Source organism: Labrus bergylta, chromosome 5, assembly GCF_963930695.1.
Source record: "Labrus bergylta chromosome 5, fLabBer1.1, whole genome shotgun sequence".
NCBI classification, from domain to species: domain Eukaryota; kingdom Metazoa; phylum Chordata; class Actinopteri; order Labriformes; family Labridae; genus Labrus; species Labrus bergylta.
Genome location: NC_089199.1, coordinates 21,023,901 through 21,047,588, shown reverse-complemented (window position 1 = coordinate 21,047,588; position 23,688 = coordinate 21,023,901). Strand labels below are relative to the sequence as shown.

The 23,688-nt window shown below is 40.1% G+C and overlaps 1 protein-coding gene across 1 annotated transcript in view; it reads right to left on the bottom strand.

The window, feature by feature from the left end:
* Window positions 1–23,688, bottom strand: part of LOC109981743 (metabotropic glutamate receptor 4) — a 185,993-nt gene that overhangs the window by 136,938 nt on the left and 25,367 nt on the right. Inside the window, exon 2 of the mRNA XM_020630682.3 lies at window positions 5,536–6,592. Within this exon, the coding sequence (XP_020486338.1) occupies window positions 5,536–6,105 (570 nt within the window). The 5' untranslated portion in view covers window positions 6,106–6,592. The remainder of the gene's footprint in view (window positions 1–5,535; window positions 6,593–23,688) is intronic.

Genomic DNA, 23,688 nt, shown 5'->3' with positions numbered 1-23,688 from the left:
CCTTCCTCTAAATGTATCCTCTCTTTTCTACCCCTCTGTGTTCCCCTTCACTGCTGAAACGAGCCACTTCGGCCAATGTGCGACTCTTTGTCCAGCCAGCAGTAAACTGTAATGTCACAACAAGGAGCCACCAAAATGCTTTCCAGTGAGCATTAAAGGCTAGGACGCTCAGAGCTCCTTATTCTTGGGTCAGTGCCTCTCTATTGGGCAACTCATGTGCACCACTGAGTGAAACAAATGGAAGAGTTATAAGAGATACTTTGTTTTTCCACTGAGCGAGAGCCAAACTTTTTGCTACGGTTGAGTAGAAAAGGAAATCCCTGTCAGGACGTCCTGCTGAGACAAACACTAGTCAGGAGGGACAAACCTTGGAGAACAATCTGTGTTTCATCTGATGTGAATTAACTTCATAGTCACACCTGCTCTGCATATGAATAATGCAATCGTCTGACAATACTTGTTCTGTGATCATGAATTATCTTTTCCCAAACTGCTTGTCACAGCGGCTCCCACTTCTCGGGTAACTACACCGAAATGCTCTGGAGCTGCAGTTCCTGGTTTCCCTGTGTTACCCTTACATAAGGTAGGAGTAAAATATTCATCAAGCTGCTCAGGAGCACATCTGTATGCAGCTGAGTGCTGAGGAAACACTTTTCTCTAAACCTGCTAACTACACTAGGGCGGCTGCTGCTGCTGTTTAAAGAGGTTGGCTTGCAAATGTGCTCGATTGCTTACATCCATGCTTGTCATCCCCTGTGTTAAGTGTTTATATACATGGTATGTTTGTGTGTGTCTGTGGTTGTTTAAGCACAGAGTAATTCACATGTCTACATGTTTAAGAGTCTGCCTGTCCTCATCAGTATGCTGAGTGTGTCCTCGTGTGCATGCACATTTCAAGCAAACATTTATGTTTGGCCGCAGCACTTGCGGTCATCCTGCCTCTCCCTGCATGCTAGGTCATGGCGGCACATTATCTCTTGCTTGCGCAGGGTGTGTTAGGCTACAACCGTAAAGTTAAGTTAGTTACCTCCGGGTCCATCAGCAAGATCCATCGCGGCCAGGAGGACCAGCTCGCATCCGGTCTACCCGAAGATCCACCAGGAAGCTATAACTCAAGAGCCCGTCTGGATGACCACACACCACTCTCCATTAAAGCTTTACTGTTTAATCTATACAACTGAACAGACTGCCTTACATCACGTCAGGAGCCTTTTCCCCTTTTTTTTCATTGTGGTAATGACTGTTATTCAATTAGAGTGGATGTTGAGTGACTGGCGACTGCCTCGGACAGGGTTTGATTTTCAATAGTGCGACTCAGAGGTCCTTACCGAGGATGAACTGGCACAATCTCTCTTTGTTGATCTAGTCAACCTGCCAGCTGCTTCTTAACCTCCAGCAGTTTGGATGTAAAAAGGCAGAAAAGGGGAAGGCTAATATATATATTGAGGATAAGGAGAGAGGAGATCAGAGAAAGCCGAATCAAATATGCAAGGACACCGCTTGCTTGCGTTAATGAAGAGGGAATGAGCGCAGTGGTAATGACGAAGGATTTGAGGCTTCCATGTGAGAACAGGATCAAGAACATGCTGCTAGAGAGGCTCATTACTGAGGCCCACACCGGCTCCTACCTGTGTGAGCATGCATATAAGCATATTTTATGTGGAAAGAGACAGAAAGAGAACTACAGAGTTCTACAGCGCAGGGCTGTGGTGTTATTTGTGTTATCATATGGTTTATAGAAAGCACAGCCATTCATAGAGACATAGGGAGGCTGGAGAAAATCACACACAAGCAGCAGGACATGTAAAAGATGCACAAAAATATTAGCGCGTGTGTTTGCTCTGTCACACTGGATTCAGTCTGGTTAGGGCTGGGGGCCTCAACAAGCAGGATAAATCCCGTCTGGTTTGTAACACTCTGGAATCAGGGAGCTTATCTAATCATACATACACTGCAGGCTGTTACTGGAGTATTAGATTAACTAATATGCAAAAGAAGCATTAAAAAAAAAAAAAGAAGAACCTCAAATCCTCCTCACTAATATCCAGGGCTCGGATTCTAACAAATTCACTGCCAGATTCAGTGAGCTGATATGATACAGAATCTTTCACAGCACGGTGTTTCCTACTTGTTAACAATTTAGGTATTATTGTCTTTTTAATATCAGGGACCACCACATCTTTCTTAGGTTAATATGCTAATGCTGTTTTATTCATTCCTTTAGCCAACTATATACTACAATGCAGAACTGCTACAGTCCAGCAACCCAATGATAGTTTAGGCTGGTCATTTGTACACTAATACCAGCCTGTTATTTGTAAGTGTTAAATACAGATACTTCACCTTGCCCAATGACACAGCTTGCATTTGCACAAGATATCCTTTAGCATCTGCACAAGAAGCAGCATGCACGCCGCAAACTATAAAAGCAACCTCACAGACATGTTCAGAGCAACTTCTCGAAATGCAAACAAGGAAGGTTGGTAAAATTAGGGATGGTGTTGCATTTGATTTGTAAAACAATACACAAACATTTTGCAAGGTTTTGGGGCACCATTAACCATGCAGTTTTTCCATTATGAAGTTATAACATTAACCTTACCAAAGAACATTTTAAGTTAATTAATAGTAGCTCAGATAAAGTTAATGTATGAGATGCTGTGACAAAGTGTCAGTGTTTGACGACCTGGGCCTTCAGCGATCATGTGAGGTGCTTCACTAGTTGTGCTTGTTGTAAAAATGAAGGGACACTCCACACAGTCTTAATTGCATAAATATGTTGGCAATGTTGAAATGTTGCCAATATATTTGTACAAATTGGACAGTGCTCTCTCTTTCCGCACAGCAGCTTTGTAAAGATATGACTAAAGTATTTATAAGGCTTTGGCACTTTTTGATACCATCTATCATCAAAATGACAGAGATTGTATCATGTCAAAAATGGTGGTATAGAAAAGTATTGGGAACAATATTGGAAAGTATTGAAGTATCTAGAATTTATAGTGAGTTAGTATCCTGATCATAGAGCTGTAGTATTATTCTGTCCCTCGTCAGAGTCTCTCTCCTACATGGCTTTGGCATAGCAGACACAGTGTAGATATCACTGGAAGGCAGTAGAGGAAGCGGTGCCATTATCTGGACTAGTTTAGGAAAAGTCTTACATTCAGCAGCAGAACTAAGAGCATTGGGGGAACAATGATTTTCTACAGATCAATTAAACTTCATTGTTTTTTTTGTTGTGAATATATTTCCTTTTTGGTCTGTAAAATATCACACAAAAGTGACTATGCCCATCACAAACCCCTAACAGCACAGGGTAATTACTTCTTGCTTGTTTTCTGCAGATGCTGAGTTTATACATCACATGAGAAAAATTTGAATTGCTGCTTTGTTGTACGCGTCAAACCACACAAGTTACAGTTTATATCCATTTCAGTCCAGACTCATAAATATTGAATGAGGGGGCGTCCCCAAGGAGTACTAAGAGTAATTTTTGGTTAAGTTGAAGTCAGCTCTCCATTGATTGGTCATAACTTAATTTGTCTGTATTAGTATTTAATCACAAAAACAAACACGTGTGAGAGGTCACAATATAAGACGCAATCTGTTTTGGGGGGTTTCACAGAAAGAAAGAAGCTTTAAACTGTCCTTCCTGCGTGATGACTTCTATTGTCTTCAGCAAAAGTCTACAACATGCAGTTTGTGTACAGCTGTCCAGCTCTTTTGGTACCATCTGTTTTTGCTGTTTTTGTGGAGTTTGCACTCCTACCAGCTACAGTTACGGTAGTTGAGCTCTCAGCCAGCAGTGAAAGTTATGAAGTACTGCCAGTGCTGACAGGCTGCCCGACTCCGCTGGTCACTTGTTAACTTTAATATGGGAGTCTTTCAATCAAAAGTGCACTCCACACGTTTTATTTACTGGACACTATGCCACGTTTGCTTTTAAATGTATGAGGGAGCGGGGCGCTGGTGACGCAGTGGTTAGTGTGTGCACCCCATGTACGGAGGCTGTGGTCCTCCAAGCGGGCGGCTCAGGTTTGAATCCAGCCTGTGGCTCCTTTCCCGCATGTCATTCCCTACTCTCTCTCTCTCCCTGATTTCTGACTCGATCCACTGTCCTATCTCTCCATTAAAAGGCACAAAAAGCCCAAAAATAAATCTTAAAAAAAAAAAGAACGATTTTTGATGGAGGGAGGGAGAAAAGATGTTAAAATGTTACGCAGCCAGACTTGTCTCTGTCGCTATGAATCCCAGCTAAGCGTGCAATCAACTTGCAATGCACAATGAATGGGGATGAATTTTCAGTGTGTCACCTCGCTTGCAGTGTGTGATGGTGATGACTCTCGGTAATGAGGGCACATGTCTGCGTTTTATATTGGTAGCACCGGTTTATAAGATGCAACCAACTTTTAGAGGGAAAAATAGGTCTAAAAAGTGCGTCTTATACACCGGATTTTACAGTATGTAGATGATGTTTCAGCTAAGAGCCCATACATGGTCATCTTTATTGTCCTACAGTGAAACACTGAAACAGCTGCAGAGAAGATTTAGCATCTGAGCCAGGAACTGACCTCCCAGTTCCTTTAAGCAAGACAAGAGGGAATTCTTCTCTTTATTAGGCATGAATTTTCATGCAAGATCAAAGTGGAAGTAAACTTTGGAGTCTGGGTATTAATCAGCTTTTAAAGGTGAAAGCAGAACACAGAGGCTCTGAAATACCTTTTGAGGTTGGTTATGAAATCAGAGTGTTATCTGAAGAAGAATCTCTCATTTTAATTACCACAGAATTTTAATAAGACACATCCCCGTCGGTCCCAGGGAAAGTGATTTGAGTAATATGTGTGCTAAAATGTGTAATTGCCCATGAAACAATTCCAAACATGAGACAGAACTTTATCAAAAGTAATTATTTCCAAAAGTCAAGGAAAGGTACACCATTTTGAAGTGAGCCGAGCTGTAAATAGCAATCACACCTTCAGTAAAGTAGAAAGCGCTATTATGCCTGTTATGGCTGGCTGCATGGAAAGAAGGAAGAACGTGTTAAATAATTCATCAAATGTCCAAATGTACTTGAAAAGGACCGATTTTATCCATAGTGTGAGTGGATGTAAACAGCAAACCGAAAGGCAGACAGGCCTTGGGGTAAAAAATGAAATCAAGCAGTTCATATTAATCACTTCTGTATTGTGACAGGCAGTACCTCTCACTGCTTAGCAACCAACTCCTGCAGGGCATATTGTGATGAGATTTACCACAGGATCTCCCCTCTAAACTTATGAAAGTGTCCATTGTGTGGCAGCAGATATCTAACACATATAGCTCTCTCACACTATATAGCAGCTCTTGTTGTTCTCCCAGCCACTGTTATCAATTATTCAAACGAATATATATAAGAGGATCAATAAAGCAAAGACAACACAAATCACTGTTTTTTTGTTTCATACAGTATTTGACAGCAGAAGCCGCTTAGTGTCTCTGTTCAGTTCATTTCTTACATTGTGGACACACACAAACAAAGCTGTGCTGATGTCTTACCTTAAACAGGCGAAGAATGTTGGCAACCATGATGGAGACCGAGCTGGAGGAGGCGCCGATGACACCCACCACCCTCTCAGGTTTGGTGATGATTGGAGCTCCTCCGCCCAGACACTTGACGTCAGTCCCGTCCTTCTCGATGAGAGCCTGCACAAAGGTGAGCGACTGCTCCAAGGCGTGAGTGTCCCTGGAGCAGGTGTCCAGCACGCGCGCCCCCAGTGTGATGTTAGGCAGCAGGTTATTGTCATTATTGATGCGGTCAAGGGCAAAGAGCATGGCCTCCAGTCTGTGGATACCCTTCTCCTTCTTCAGCTCCCCACACGGCTTGCCATCGTGGCCCCTGGCGTGCACTGGGAAGAGCCCTCCTAAGGAGATATCCCCGTCAATGCGGATGGAGTTCAAATGCGTGTGTCCCGGCCCTTTGGGTTTGGCAGCCTGAGCGGCCTTCAGGGAGCTGTAAAGAAGCAGCAGCAGCAGAAGCAGAGGCACAATCACGCTGTGTCTTTGGCAGCCGGTCCGATCCAGTCTAGACGCCAGGGGTTGAAACATGACCACAGCCTGAGCACACATCAGCAGCGTACAACCAAACCCAGCAATCAGGGAACAACAGTAGCCAGGTATTAGTTTAGGATGGCCAGAGGGTTAATTGCAATACCTCTTGAAGCAGTTGGCACAGAAAAGGCTTCCTCTCATGTCTCTCCTCTCTCCCAGGCATTCAATTAATGTAGAATAGGAGCTGGGTTCTTTCACAGGATGTTATCCTGCTCTCTTCTCCTTTTTTTCCCTCCCTCACTCCATCATCTGACCACGGCGGTGGTAGGAAGCTTTCTAGTGTCTGTTACTCACAGACTTGTCTATGGAGATCCTTCACTTGGGGCATTAAGAAGAACAAAGGTGAACGATAAGCTTTTCTCCCTCCCGTCTCTCTATCTCTTTGTGTCTCTTTCCTCTCCACCTCAATCAGAAGTTTTTAATCTCCCCCGTTCCCCAGGGCAGGGATTTGGTATATGTCAGAGCCCTCAGGCCTGCTTAGGTCCACGGGCTTCAGAGTGAATTCCTGAAAGATGAAAAAGAGAAGAGTTGTGAGAAATGGGGGAAACAGAAAAAAAGGCAAAGGCATTTGTATTGGTATGAGCTTTTCAATACCTCTTCTTTTTGCTCAACTTTTTTACTGCAGCATTATGTAGAATGAAAAGACATTTCTGCTTCCAAACTCCCCTCTTCTCTTTCATACAGCCTTCCTACGTCTATCATTTTAAATTCTAAAGGTTTCCATAAACTCTCAAGGTTGACAGGGTTGAGTCAGATCCCAGTGCTTCCTTTTCAGCCATCAGCCTTGTTGGCAGACACACTCGGCCTTATCACAATAATGTGACATTCATAAGATTATTATTTTCCCTATTGCTGCGGCTGATTTTACACCAGACTGACATATTGGGATATTTTTAAGGTTCAGTGACATATGAGAATGAGTTCAAAAGATTTCATACATTTATGTTCAACAGAATTATGAAAGTAAATATCCTACTGATACGTTTTGAAGCCTTAACTAGAGCCTGGATGATATGAGTTGGCCAATATAAATTGACAGATAGACTTCTCTGGATCAATAGACTTTTTTTTATTCATTTTCTTTTCTATTTCCCAGTTCAAAAGTATACTGTATTTGCAGCCATATTGGTTATAAGTGCAGTCTTCCCCTCCAATAACCGAATTGTAGCCATCTCAGAAATCTCATATTGGTTGGGCTCGACTCTTAATCAAAGTAGAAGCTAATGAAGGCTAAATAAGACTACAGAGGTTATCTGCGACATAAAACATCACCACCCTTAATTAGACATGTTAATAGAAGCTCAGTGGTGATAAAGTTAAAGTCATATAATCATGATGAGGTTTGTTTCGAGCCTAAGATTAATTTTCACTGCTGGCAATTTTAATAATGATTGAAAAAAGATAAAAATGTATGTTAATTTTAAAAGATTGCTAAATCAATAATACAAAATAGAAAAGGACAATCCCATTGGCTTTCAGTCAACAGACAAGAGTACTCCATTAGCAGCAGTAGTTTGGTTGTTTTTCTGTGTTGGCACTTTGGTTACACATTATTTTCTTCAAAAGGAATCACCATTTACACCAAATTACTTCTTCAAAGATTGTCACATCATTAAAACAAATTGAGGGTTTAGGTGCAGTTGAAATGTGATAAATAGGCTTCTGATGAGGTTGATATCTCCTTGGACCTCCTCAGTATTACCTGGGTGTTTGTGCTTATTAAATTGCAGACATCATATTTTAATGGTATTCATATGTGGCCCTCAGAATCTCTTATGCATGTATCTGCCTTTCCAAACAGACCAACAGGGTCCAAGACAGAAAGACGTTAGGTTGTTATAATGCCACTGCAGCTGGACAGCCTGTTTTATACCCAAACAAGAAAATATCCACCTTAAGAAATCACTGCATCATACAAGCTGACTTTTGATTCGAGGTTGCAATTAACACAGCAGATTTCATCTGACATATTGTTCAGATCACTGGTCCCTTTAATGTTACTCCTGAAGTAATATAGATATTAAGATGTGTAACTATAAACAGAGCTTCACTTAAATCAAAGAGTGTGTTTTTGTCCAACATACCCAGAACCAAAACTGACCTCTTCATACAGTTCTCAGTGTTTGACCAAAACATATCCAGTATTAAAAGATTTGGGTCCTACTCAATGTGCAACAATTAGTTGATTTGTTTTTTTAGGTATCAACATTCTTGCAAGCTATTTTATAGACAGACATACATCCATCCATCAATCCATTATGCTGTTTGTCCGAGACAGGATATTTTATATTTGATACCCAATACTTTTATGTATGACTATTATTGGACAAACGTTTACCTGCCATGTGGCAGATCTGAAATGTTCTACTGAACAACAGTGCAGACATTACAGATATGTATTTTTTAATATTATTGAAATGAAAACATGTGCAATTGTTGTATTCCAGTTGGTTAAATCTGTCCATTTTTTACTTCTATAATAGTTTCTCTGCTATCAGATTGTGGAAAAAAACATGAAATTTGAGTATGTTAGCTTGGCATTCAGAAACATTGAGTTTTCACACTGGAGAAGCTGGAACTATCAAATATCTGCCATTCATCTTTAGAAATCCATTTCAGCAATAAATCTGTATTTAATAGTTTCCAATTTCATTTCAGTCTATTGACTCTTTTAACTTTTTGCTCAGCAGCAGCTTGGTATGCTTTGGTAAGGGTCAGGTCATTGTTCCACTGATGAGACTGTAGTTGGTACATGATGCTGCATATTTTATTCTCCATCCTATTAAGTACATGTACAAACCCTCACTTCTCTTCTGTCTTCCTCTGACACTCACACATACACATAAAAGCATTCCACAGAGACACAAAATATGCCCCTACAAGCTGTCCTGTATGTACATATCTACACTCTGTTCAACCCTGGAGCTGTAATAGGCTGTGAAAGAACAATCTCCCTGCACACAGTGGCAGAATGGGCCTGTAGACATCGGTTTTACAGCGGAGTGGGTTGAAGCCTTGGATCGGCAACGGCTGAGATTCATTGAGAGCATATTGGAAGTGACAAGGTCCTTTGAATACACCCAACTATCTCCTACTGAGAGAGAAGTAATTTTTCAGAGTTGATTCACTGCAGGTCCACTTTAACTGCTGCTGAACGAATGACAACCGGAGAGGCAGCCCACTCACCTCAGCCCCCCTGGTAACCAAATACAGACCATGCACCAGCATATCGAAAATTCTGCGAACAGTCAGAAGAAGGCAGGGAGCTGCCAACAATGATAGGAAAAGATAGATAAGTAAAGGGATACAAAGCTCCAATATGAAACTGTTCTGCTTGAGTGCAGATTTCTAGACAGATGTCATCAAACTTCATGTTTGTACAAAAGACAAGCAGGTGGAGAGACAGCTCGTATATCTCCTTCAGACTGTAAAACAGCAGGCCAATCTGAAGGAGTATCTCCAGTGCAACTGATGGAAAAAGATGGAACAGCACGGATAAGATTAAATTATGTTAATCAGCTTGTTTGGTCGGGTTTCAGATGGATATCTTACTGTGTTCTTCTTTGACCACAATGCAGTTAAATCATTTTTTTAATCTTGAAGATCTCAGTGCTATAGGAGAGGACTGGAAATACCTGCTGAATAAATCTTTTCAGAAGCAACCATCACTCTGTTGAATTCACATTTTAATCAGCCTCTGGGGTTAGGGAAGACCACCTTTAAGAACTCCACCCAATATGACATCGATGCAGAAGTCGAGTGGAAAGAGCTGAATTATCAGTAAAATCTGGCTACACATTATCAGTCTTATCATTGTATATCTGTTTTTACCCACACCAGCTCTAATTTATGAACCATTTACTCAGTTCTGTGCTTTATTTTATACATTTCAAGCCTGACTTCACTGTAAACCTAACTCAGTTATTGGTTTGCTTTTGAGAAGCACCTGTTGTTTTCCAGAAGAAACAACAGGTGCTGCACAATATGACCAAATGTTTGTATATTTACAGATCAGCCCGTAATGGCACACCTCAATAAGCATGTACAACAGAGAATCAAGGAAAAACAACAGTAATGCTTACCAGCTACACAAAATGTCAAGGACAGCTGCAGGAATCCCTGGAGATTCATATCAGGAGAGAACAACCTTCCCTCAGGTGCAAAAAGGGTGTTTCAGAATATGCATTCATTTCCAAAAGGCCAACAACCTTCAGGCAAATTTGAGTGTGTTCTTAAATTGGCATGCATGCCAGAGAGGCAGCTGAACCTCCACAAACACCTTTATTCTGAAAGGGACCAAACTGACTGTTAAAGAAATGATGTTTCAGACGAAATAAAGTGCCTGTGTCCAATACAAAACCAATGTAGTCCAGTGTTTTCTGCGCTCACCGTCACGAGCGCTACAACACCCTGGGCATTAAATGCTTTGTATCGCTGCCCTCACAGTGCTTTCAGTTGAAAGAAGTTCAGCTTTTAGAACCACGCCACGCTTGTCAATGTCACTTCTCCCTCACCCGCCATTCAAAATCAAGAAGGAGCAGGACTTCTGATATCAGCAATGTCAACGACAATGGAGGAACAAAGGAGATGCTGACTCATCTTTTTGAGGCTACAATTTCCAGGTGTAGAGCTGCTACTAATGCCAGTACATAACTCTTTGTTGTTTTCATGTTTTCTTGATGATATTTCCTTGAATTAAAGCAAATATTAAGCACACAGAAATATCTAAAACCCACCTAACGGACATTACAGAGGGAAGCAGAAGTTAACTTTGGTAACCCAGCAACAACAAGACCTGATGAGAAGCGGAGGTTGTGTGTGCTGCCAGCCAAAAAGTTTGTGTCTGTGGAATCAGGCCGAAATGTAACTCTGACACACCAATGGGCAAGCAGGTTGCCATGTTGTGGACACTGAAGCTTCAGTGTTTAGCCAACTCTGCATTGGTCTAAAGGTGTGTTCCGCATTGCAGGATACACTGCGCCCTTCTTTCTGTGCTCTAACTTCTTTACATTTTTTAAAAAGCATCTCCAATATTTATCCTAGTTCCACCACCTTTCTGGACGGGAGCATTGTAGAAAAATGCCACAGTTTCTTAGGTTGGGTAGAAAAAGTTGTATCTGAACCAGTTTGCTTGCCCGCTTCCATCACTGCAACAGCTGTTGAATTGTCTTGGCAACTGGTCTCATATCTGTCAAACTGAGGGGCATCCGAAATGGCCTTGTGGAGCTGTCCTACAAAAAACAGACCATTCCAAACCGGAATCTAAACTTAGGAGGAGGACATACCGGCTTCTGCATTGTTGTCACAGAAGCCATATCAAAATAGGACGTTTTCTTAAAGATAGTCCATTTTGGTTTAAATGGGAAGTTTTTGGGTGGGGAGCTGCTGTGTTTCCCCCAGCGAATGACAGCACGCAGGTGAGTTTCGGGGTGAATCCAGTGATTGGATTCAAACCTGTGAATATGACCGACGTCAAAAAAGAGCAAATATAATCATAGTGAGGCGAGGTGACATTTTTTTCATTTCTATGAAGGTATTCAAAGTTTTCCATTAAAAATAGACTTTAATTTTTGTATCACATTTTTCCTGTGATTGTCACCTTCATACCAGCATCTGACCAAACCATGACATACAAGTCCTTTTCCAGGTAATCTTTGGACTCGAGGAAGAAAATGCAACAAAACAAATCTCTTATCACTGAAAGGGATGCGCATCCTTTCCACTCTGCTCCACCCTCCCGCCCTTACAAATGCACTTCAGCTGAAAACACTTAAGATGTGTTTTCTTTGAAGCTGAAGAATATGTTGTGTAGTCCAGCACCTACATTTAAAAACTCGATCGTATTCACACTCGACATTTTCTCAGCTCCAGCCCAAGCATTTTACAGTCCAATCAGTATTGCAAAGGGAACGTCATACAAACAAGGGTACATCTGACATAAATGTCTATTTATTTTCAGCAGATTATTCCCCTCTTCATCTTCTGAGACCTGAGCAGCTTCTGGATGGAGCAGGCAACCAGGGAAACTTTTAGAGCTGTGCTGTAGCTCTGCTCTCACAGATGGGCAGGAGGGGCTCTCTAATTGACACTTCAGCATGTTGATGCTGCACAGCAGATCAATAGGAAGGTAGAGGGAGGCTGCCCTGAGGAAAATGAATGGAGAGAGCAGGGTTGAAGCTGCACACACAGAGTGGAGAGCTTAGAAGAGGATGCTGCTAGGTTCCTAATGGAAGAAAAAATATTGAAATGAGCCTTAAAAGACGCATCAACAAGAACGAATCAAACTTTGAAAGATGCTCTTTGTTCACTTTTGTAAGTAAGGTATAATACCTTACTTTTCAGGCAGCAGAAGCAGAAAAGTGCCTTGCAATTAGTGCAATACACTGAGTGGGGCTGGCCATCTGCCACTGATCTGCTTCAGCGTCTTCACGGCTTTTCTAAGCCTGAAAAATTCTGACAATGTTCTTCTAGACAAAAATTGAATTTCCTAGATTCACCAGCAGTTTTATTCTATTGTTGTTATATTGTTCTATTGTTGTTATTCTATTGTTATCTATTAATCTGCTGTTGAGCTCCTCATTTGTCATGTTTAGGATAATTTTTGCCACTGTGTGTGTGTGTGTTTGTGTTTGTGTTTGTGTTTGTGTTTGTGTGTTTGTGTGTTTGTGTGTTTGAGACTCACTGATAAAAAGCTGAGTTCTCCTTCTTGTAGAGCTTACATGTACCAGGATGTATTGTGTGCAAGCAGACATAGCCTCAGCCTCACTCTGCTGCATTCCTTTGGTATCCTATATAAATACATCTGAAGCAGCTAAAATGTTGTAGATCAGTGGTTCTCAAACTATGGTACGCGTACCACCGGTGGTACGTGGGCTCCCTGTGGTGGTACGCAAAGAAATCACTGTTGTAGATTATATGTTGTCCATGATATTCTCTGCACCTACATGTCAGGATGTAACCTTTGACGAGTGTTGTAGTACTAGAAATAGGTCTTGGTCTCAAGACCGGTCTTGTGGCCCCTTTTTGAAGGTCTCTGTGTCGTCTCGGAATCTAAAGCGTTTTCACTCTGACTTGTCTTGGTCTCACACAAGATGTTGATTTTCATTTATATTTATGGTCTTGCTCTTGTCTCGGGCCTCGTCCTGCCTTGGTCTTGGTCTTGACTCAGTCCCGATCCCTAAATGACTCGGTCTTGTCACGGAGCACTCTGGTCTCGGGTATGTGTTGGTGTCGGTTAGTGTGGTCTTGACTAAAACACTATGTTTGACATTTTGTAGTGAGTTTGCATACGACTGAAGGTAGAGACTAGGCACCTGAGCTTAATTAAACTGTTGTCAGGTGACATCGTTGGCCGCAGAAGAAAATCAGAACAACAGAGAACCGTGGCAACAACTGCAAGAGTCTTCAGTAAATAAATAACACAAGAAAAAGAGATAAGCTTGATTATCAGGGACATTTTCCGATAGTCTTGTTGTGTATAAAATGTCATGAATAATGAAAAATGTCAATTATAATTCCCCCGAATCCAAAACCCACGTACAGTCAGTTTACAATGGAAACAGAGACAATCAGCGAAAGCGTTACACTGGATGATTGATGTCTTTTGCTTGAAACATGACTAAAAAGTAGGTTTCATCTTTGTCAAGATAGTAGTCGATGAATTTTTCATTGATCAGCTTATAAATTAGTAAACTTATCCTGCTCTTCATTGAAAGTTTCTTCAGACAGAACACCTCGCATACTGTATATATTTCTTGTGAGATGTGAATTTACAAAGACGTATAAAAATGTAATCATTGCACAGTTTTCTGCTGTGTAAGAGTTAAATCTTCAGGCTTTCCTCCATGAATCTCTGCAGAAACAGTCCTGATGAACAGAGTCTTTATAGCCTGCTGTCACAGTATGCATTTGAGACAAAGAACAGTCTTGATAGCAGCTTGTGTCGTACTTCACAATAGACAGAGGCGTCTACTCGCTCAGATGTGTGCTGCCTGAATGTGTTTTTTTCCTCTCTCTCTCTCTCTCTCTTGTGTTTCAGAAGAGGTTTTTCTGTTCAGCTCCACTGCCAAGCCTTCCTGGGGCTGTGCAGTGTTTCCCTCCATTTTTGCATACTTCACAATAATAACTGATAACAGTTATCAGAGTAACAGATTGCAGAGAGGAAACTACCTCTCAAATCAGAGCTAGCTATGGTGCAAAAAAGAGAACCAAATGATAGAAAATTACAGATAAAGCTTTAAACACAATTGGCATATCAGCTGACTACACATTATAAGTTTGCTCTAATAACCAATCTTGTTTGCTTTAATGTGCTCTTTTTATTGCACATTTCTAATACACAGGTATATATGCAGCTGAAGAACCAGGATTCAACTAATCACTTCCAATTTTCCACAGTAATTTCTGTTCTATCTTTTAAACAGTATGATCATCTTTGCAACCCTGAGAGAAATCAGCAGGAATATGCGATTCTCTTGCAATAATAATCAGTGTATTAGCAACAATTTGAGAAAAAAAGAATATTCAGCACACTTGTCAGAACACTCCAACTCCTGGCTGCTTCTTATGACTCAAAGATCTTCTCAGCACTAACATTTAGGGCCCGACCAATATGTGATTTCTGGGGCCGATATGGATATTGATATTAGGAAGAGAAAAGGTCAGATACCGATAAATAGGCCGATATCGTTTTTTGATCTACGTTTCATATTTAGAGATATATAGATATAGATTAACATATTTATAGCGTTTATCCGTCAATGCATTTATAAAACACTTCAATCACTCAATCAGACCAGACAGTCACTCCACTGGAAAGTAACTGCATTTGTATGTGCATTACCGCTTTATTCTCTGGCGAGTGATGATGCTTGTTGTTATCTTTATAGCGCCCTCTGCTGGTGAAAGACAGCTGCTGGTGTCATACAATGAAACTCAAAAGAAAGGCTTTTTTTTACAATTCACTTAGCTAACTCTGGGGCACATTAATTACAGAAACTGCAAAATGTAGTTGACAGTTGTGATTTATTTAGAACTCTGATACATGTGGTAAATCTTGCTAAGACTGGATATTATGCAATAGCTGACTGTGGCCGTTTGATTTCTCTTCTCAGAGAACCCTGAGGAAACACGGGTGCAATTTATCTCCTGAAATATCAACTACATGACACCCACACCATGCGAGCCGCTCCATTTGCCGGCTGCACTGAAATTTCAGAACATGCAAACAAGGCTTATTAACACGGAGCCGGAGCTGTGCTTTTGCAAAACAGTGAATATAATGTGTTGTTTTGGAGAAAGGTTGAGGATTGGCTGGATGGAGATGAAGAAATACACCATCCCTTAAATTTTTTTGTTTACTTGCACTGGATGCTTTTCCGTGCCGGCTAATGGAGGGCTAAGATCACTGAGCTGCATCTAGCAGGAGATAAATGGACTGAAATGTGAGAACAAGCCCTGATTCTCCGGCCCTGAAAGAGAAGAGGCAGAAATAACTTGCTGCTTAAAAAGGATGAAGATGCTATGAGAGGGGAAACCATCAGGGAGCCGGGAGAGCGTATTAAAATCTGTTGACTTCCTGTTCACTGACTGACTGATCTAGTGACTAACATCTTGCTATAATGATGAAATACACACCCACGCATATTCCTCAGTTCCCCACTCTTCTTTCTTTACAGACTCTTATCCTTTTTTTCACTGAGTCTTCTGTGCTCTTGTTTGGCACCCAACTCTACTTGGTATTCATCACTGCCACCAGGTTTCCTCCCTATAATGCTTTAGATTCCTACCTATCATCACATGCACGCCTTGAGGCCTGGATTGAAAGTGATTCAGGGGGCAGGCTTGAATCTGGAATCTACAGGTTCAAATATATCCAAATGTCCAGGTCTCTCAGAGGCTCTGGGCACTGAAGGCTGTTCTCTCCCTCACTCACTCACTCACTCACTCACTCACTCACTCACTTGCTCTCTCTGTGAGGCTGGTTAATGGTCCAGTAAAAAGATGGCATGAGGTGAACCATCTCCTGCCTCCTGTTGACTCTAAGCGGCGCTTGGTAATGATGCCTAGCGCACACTTCATCTTATGGGTCAAATACATGTTTCTTTCTTAACCCTTTGAGAACTGCAGGCAAGCGGAGGAGTTTTGATTTTGACATAATCCTGTTTAAAATTTATTTAGAATCAAAACTATGAGAGCGAGAGCGTTTATTCTTTATGCAACAGATCACTAAGGATTGGGGTTTTGTGTCATCATGTTGCACATCTGCTGTCATCATTTCATTACCTTTGCATTCATTAAAGGATGACAGCTTGTAAGCAGATGCAGAATGGCAGTGGGAGATTGTTTTTCACATGATTCAGTTCAAGTCAGTCTTTATTAAAAACTATAATAACTAGAGCCTTTAATCTTTTTGCAACAGAGGGCTACATTTTCCTTCTTGTTCGTCATCCCATTGTTCGATTGTTGATGGATTATTACGTAACCTTCTAAAACATGGTGAAAACACATGTAGGCCCTAATTTGGCCACAGTGACTATTTTTTGCATAAACATATTTAAATGTGTCCATGAAAAATGGACTTGAATATTCTCCAAGAATTGCATAATTCATCACAGAAGGGCTTGGATAGACTTAGTTCATTAGCTTGATGCTAACACAAATTTAAATTACCATTAATTGGCTAACAGATTTAGCATCAGTGTCGCGGTACTTTTCATAGTCAAATAGAAATGCATTAAGTTAAGAGGATAATGGATAAGATAAGATGAAATAAAGGTTGCACGAGAACTTCACTTTTTAATGACTATTCAAATATTTGTAAGTCATGACCCATCCATATAAACTGCCAGAACTTGTAAAGCCATTAGGTTGTACAGACATTATGAGCAGGAAGCATTTAGAGATTCTTAAAACACTGTATCACAAGAAGCTTAAAATCAATGTAGGACCAGTAGCCTTACTGTAAATGATCTATGCCTATTAAATGATCATCATCCTAAAAAGTTAAAATCCTTCATGAAGTGTAAGGAAGTAATTTTTTCTTGATTTTACATGGAGAATTGTTTTTAAATAATTATTTTGTTCACTATTTTTGTAATGTATATGATACAATATTAATACTTATAATAATTGTATTGCTTTTTAATTTACATAACTTTTTAGGTTATCCAAATCAAGAAATATGAAGTATTTGAAATACCAATGCAGGCACTAGCAGACTTATAGGTTATCAGTGCTAACGTTATTTTAGTGCTATAAGTGCAAAGCCATCATGGAAAGAATGAAAATATCACTAGACTTCACAGAGTATAGCATCCTAGTCAGTGTGAGTGTTGGGTGGGGGGGGTGGGGGGGGTGGGTTGATTGATTTACTGTATCTGTTGAGCTAGACCTGCCTGCCTGTCAGGATTAAAGAATTTGTCTTATCAAACCTGTGCTCCTCGGAGACCTGCTTCAAACAGCTTCAATCGAAGCTGCAACATATGGAAAAACTAGGGCATATAAGGAGGAATGAGTTGTTTGGAAGTGAAGCATGTGTTCGTTAGATTTTTCAAGATAATGGGAACTACACAATAGACAGCTGCACAAACATCAAGGGCCCGAGTGAGAGCTGAAGTTGATGTTGGAGTCCCAATCTGACCTTAAATCTGTTTATTGAATCTCTTAATCCTGTCAAGTCTCTTATCAGTCTATTAAATAAACTGTTTGGGGAAAAGAGAAAAATGCATGACAGAGGAAGTCTTCTAAGACCAGAGTCATGACCTGCATCACCTTCCCAAATCCGCGTACACTTTTTATCCCCTGCAGCCAACACACAAAATGCAAAAGAGTCATGGGAGTAAACACAAAACTAAGGCCTCCCTCCTGAGCTTAAATCAGTGGGTGTGTGTGTGCGTGTGTACCTGCAGCACTAGCTGTGTGAAACAGACAAACGACAAACGGTGCTCGCGCTTTTAAGACCTCTTTATCAGTCTTTGGACTGAACACAGCGCTCTGTAACAGAGTCTGTCAAAGTTAACAGCGACAGACTAGCAGGCAGTAACACTACTAAGTCAAGCTACTGATTGTTGTCACACACAGCGACCAGCTGTTACCTGCATGATAGTAGACTTGGTGAGAGTGAACCAAGAAAAGACAAAGCAGGGTTTGAAATATGAATTCTTGTGCAAAATTGTTAATTATGTCTTCCTCTTTGTATAGCCGGTCTATGTTTTTTTTTTTTTTCACTGAAACTCTGCACTGGGATTTAGCGATGTATTTATATATTTGCCATCGATCCGCGGATTTTGCAGCCTGCAGCCAGATATTTGAAACTATCCGTGTGGCTAAGTCCATTAACGCATAGAATCGATAAAAAACACAATATTTTTAAAGTCAGAGTTGGCTTTGCCTGCCATCATAGATATCTTGTAAACTTCTTCCAATCTCAACCGCAGCCACCCGGCAGGGAAGACTTCAGGGTGTGAGGAAGAACAACTTTGGAAAATTCTTCAGGAGTGCATGAAAACAGCCAGCATTATGTTTCTGGCAAAACAGTACTTTTTGAATGTTCTCCAATACAAACCAAAACTCCAAACATACAAAAAATAACTAGAGGGGATAATCACTCTGCTTTTGAAGTAACAAACACCAGGAGAAAAATGGGAACCAGGCACCAAAAAGCTTTCTTTACTGTCCTTTAAAGGACACAAGCAAACAAACAAAAAATGAACAGACCCTTACCAAACTCTCTTTTAACATAACAATGTACAATTCTTGGAGGAAAAAAAATGTTAAAATCTTGGGAAAAATCCAAAACCAAATATCTTCAAATCCAGTTTTAGTCCAACTTTCAGCACCTCTGCCCATACATTTTAATAACTTCAGCAGCCCTGCTGAGACTACCTCATAGTGCTCCACTTTATCCAACAGAGTGTACCCACCCACCAGCTCTTCTACTTAAGACTGACTGAGAGAAATACTTTAAGCTGGAGTATTTTCAAACTGTACTGGAGGAACAAAACGTCTGAACATTGAGTTTCTGGGGCAACTCAGAATGATATTTAAATTAAATTTAGATTTATTTCCAAACCAAAAGATAAAAAATGTGCATTTCTTACACATGAATATAGCTATTGAATTTACTTAGAATACAAAAGCCCACTTACTCTGAGAGTTCATACAACAAACAAACCTCATATAATCCTACAAAGGTCTCGCTTAGAGGCTTTCATTCGCCTTGAAAAGGAAATCAGTGCTTGTATCAAATGCAAGCCTTACTCCATATCTACATCTATGCTTAGAGGGCATAACAAAGTGTATATTCAGAAGGCTATATATCCTTATAGCCAAATCACTAAGCACCTGTAGAAGATCACCTGTTGAACATAAAAACAACCACAGATCACATAACTCAGGTGATCTGAACACATAATAAAGCAACTTCTTGTTTTTAAATATGTAATCTACACACTGCAAATCAGCACACTGACTGTAATGAAACACATATCCAACCATGAAACACAAATATTTGCATTTTAGTCTCCACCTTTAAAAAAACTTTCCAATAGGCTACATCTTGACGCACCATTGTTAGCAAATTAAACAAATAAAACAAATTAAGGGTTCATTTCACTCACCAACTATTTGTCAAGGTGGTAAATAGTCGAATAGTCTCAATAGTTTCCCTTTAAGTTGTCTTCGGTTCACCTGAACCCACACAGTCCGTCATCATTATTTAGACATCAAGTAACAGAGTCTCTCCTGTAAGGTAGACCTTGGTGCTGTTCACGGGTCCTGTTTCAGGGTAGTTCAGGCTCCAATGAGACGCAATGTCTTGTTTATAGTGATATCAGGAGGTAGAAATTCACTTTATTTCCAACTTTTGTCCCCTTGTTGCTTCCTTCTGTCACATAGTTGATGTTGTGTTTTAACAGTTCATTAGCTTACTGTTAGTTTGTTAGCTACCCCAGTTGGCTGAATTAACCTTAAAACAGGCTCATTAAAACATGGTCCTTTTCCAGAGCAGTGTCCATTCACAGTTTTTAAGCAGTCTACTCAGTTTAATTCGATACTTAAGGCATTTATGTGTTCATTTAATTGCGCATATTTCAACTGGCTTCCTTGGGCTGCGCTCCTTGTAGTTAATAACTGGCAGTAACAACAGCGGGCGCTGTTTCACGAAGAGGAAAAAAACGTTTTATTTAGACTGTGGGGAAAACTCAGAAGTGGAGTTAAATGATATGTGTGATAAAGTGAAAAAAATAATCTAATTATGTGCTTGTTTGTGGTAGCCTATAACTTAGCTCCTCTTTGTTGCCGTTAAACCCCCCTAAATGGTTATAGATCCACCTTTTGAATATAACCTTGGGCAAACCATCCAAATCCAATCCAAACAGGTCAGTTTATTAAGTGTTTTTTCCATAACCACTGAATGATCAGACTTTATTTATACAGCACCTTTGATCATGCAAGTGAATGCACAACAAAGTGCTTCACACCAACTAACATGTGTTCAATAGATTATAAAGGATTTCTTTCTATTTTTCTCACATTTTCTAAAACATTTTTTCAGATGAAATAATTAGTTATAGTTTCTGTCTTTTTCAAGTGTAATAGCCATGACATCATAGTATATGGAAGAGGTTTAAGATGTCACATTGTACTGATGTATGTTCTGAAGTTATCAAATTGATTAATGAAAAGCGCATATACATATACTGTCCTTTTGTTGGCAGGGACGCTTGTGTTTTATGGCTTTTAGTATGCATCGCAAGATAACACCTTAAATGCCAAAGGAACTTATTTGAGGCACACACTGATGGACTCAGTGACTCCTGCATGTTTTTCATTTTATAATTAACGATTTTTAGCAGAAGAAATATCCTCGAAAAAAACGGTAACTTTGAAATGCCATTGAGGGGAAAATGTCTGTTGGTAATGATCAGATTATATAGATGATCTGTGAGTCCAACAGAGAAGTTTGGACAGACTTGAAAACATTTGATATAATCCTAACATCAGCAGGAAACATTTTTGCAAAGAAAAAAATTAAGAATTCTAATTTCACAGATACTCAGACAATCATTCATTCTATAAGGTAGTGTGTCATCCCTTTGGGGAACTGTAGTCTTCAAATTAAACACATGTGAAAAGCCTTTCCTTGCAGCAGAATGATCTATATGCTGGTCTGCAGAGACTTCACTTTATCATGGATGTGGGGAATCTTGCATATGCATAATTGATTAAATTATGCTGCCAGCTCATCAGTGTGAACACCTGTTCCTTAACCTTTAAATGAACCATACAGACACCTCCAGAATGGATTTTTGGTCAAATAAAAATAGTTCTATCATTAAGATAGTTAGTATGAATTTACTTTTTGTGTGCTTTTCAAGAACAACACTCACTTTATCCTTCAAAGTCTTTAGTGAGAAACAAAAACCAACACTCAGAAGTGCAGATGAGCAGTCTGCAGCCCACAGGGCCTTTGAGACCTGCAGCAGATGTTGGCAGTCGTGGGTCTTCTTCCAAAGCTGCAGGTGGGCAGGGGCACTCACCATGTAATGCATGGTCAGTGTGTAGGCTGAAAAAAGCTTTCTGTTCACTGGCTTAGGCTCTCCACACATGAAGAAAAATAGTTTTTAAGTCAGAGCTGAAAGTCTTTGTTGCAATAAAGCAGCAATGGGAAAATTAAGCAGAGCTTTCCAATAAGGGCTTCTCTTTTAGAGTGAGACAGCAGGGATTTGATTGAATCTGAGCGAATATGGCGTATGAGAGTCAAGGGTTCCCACACGTTTCGATGTAAAGGTCTGTTAAATTGCTGATCATGTAGGGAAAGGTGATTGGATAAAAGGACAGTGTTGCTTAAATTGGGATCAAAAAATCTCTCCCTAAAGACCCCTGTAGTTGATAACAGCGATTTCCACAGGTTATCCTCTTGTCACACTGTTCAAATGAGTCCAATACAATCATGTTATTCATTTGTGTCAGTCTCCACAAAATCATTGGAAGGCATGTCAAATTGAATGTATTGATTTTCTAACAAAGATTTCACATTTTAAAGTGGATAAATGCACATTCAGTTGGTATCCCAGCCACACCAGGTCTTATCTCCACTTTAAAATGTCCTTTATATATCAACACACGGAGCATAGAGGGGATAGGGGGAAGTCGTGTGACGTAGTATTAAGACCAAAAGACGTCGGAGTCAGAAGGTGGTTGGGTTGAAAGGATGGGCCAAATTATCAATCCATGCCAATCACCCCAACCACACAGAACTTTTCCCTTTTCCCCTTTTTTCCAGGTGATGAGACCACAAGCCAAAGTTCATGATTTAAAATAGTTAATTAGAAAATTGTGTCTGTTATTTTTGATTGCTCCTTAAAAAAGTATTTGATTCAAGCGTCTCCAATGTGTCGATTTGCTGGTTTCTATTCAACACGGATGTTCGTTGATTAAATATATTTGGGTTTGCACTATTTGTCGTTGATAAAACAAAGAATAAGCTAAACAAACCTTTGATTCTGAGGGATTTTACTGGTATTTCTTCGAAATTGTTTAATTTTAAAATATTTTTTTGTCCGTTTTATCTTTATTGAGAGAACAGCTGAGGAGTGTTAGGAAATGAGAGGAGGAGATGGTGGGATTGTAGTTTAAGCAGCTATAAGTTATCACCTAATACTGTGTCTCTAATTTCTTCTACAGATTCCTTTGAGGACTGACCTTGATGATAATAGATAATCATATATCACCCGACAAACCAAAAGATATAGTTGGACCCGTCTGACTCATAATGATAAATCAAATAACAGCATCCCCAATGGGTATCTACAGGTATGTACCTGTGGTCACAGTTAATCCAATAAATCGGTTTGAAGACAGTGATTGTAGCAGAAGTCACTCTGTCAGACTCCCTGACTCTGTCAGAATTTCAAAGCATCCTGTCTTTGGTTGCCAAATGTTAAAATTGGCCATCAACACAGTTCTCACAGTGTGACCTAAGACCACAGTTTTGGATTGATAGCGAAAGATTTCCCTCTGTGTCTGTGGCTGTCAATTTTCTTCAAAGTTCTTAAGGGCACAAAGTAAGAAATCCAAAATGTAACCTGTTATTAGACAGAAACTCTGGAGAAAACATACATAAGGATACTGTCATAAGATACTATCCAGCTATCCTGACAAATAAGACAACAGAAGGCCAACACAAGCAATTCCACATCTTTTAGAAGAAAACAAGAGCAGAGAAAACAATAAATACAAGAACTTTTCCAACATATGAGCCTACAAGCGAGAAAAATGTTCACTTGTCTGAGCTGTACAGCCTATCGCAGGTCTTTAAAAGTGTGTAATTGCTGTGACACTTTGGATGACAGCACAACAATGCAATCTCAAATGAGATTATCTGAATAAGAAAGAAAAGGGACATAGCTAGTGGAGAGAGACGTCTCTTCCAGAAAAATAAAAGTGGTTTCTCTGTCTGCATTCATGCCACATTTCAAACATCAGTTTACACTGCCATGACTTCACAAGTCGCCCTGAACACTGTAACAAGTCTTCAGGGGCAGGAGAGAAGGATGTCACTGACAATTTTTAGAGTGCAGAGCTTGACTGCTAATGAGA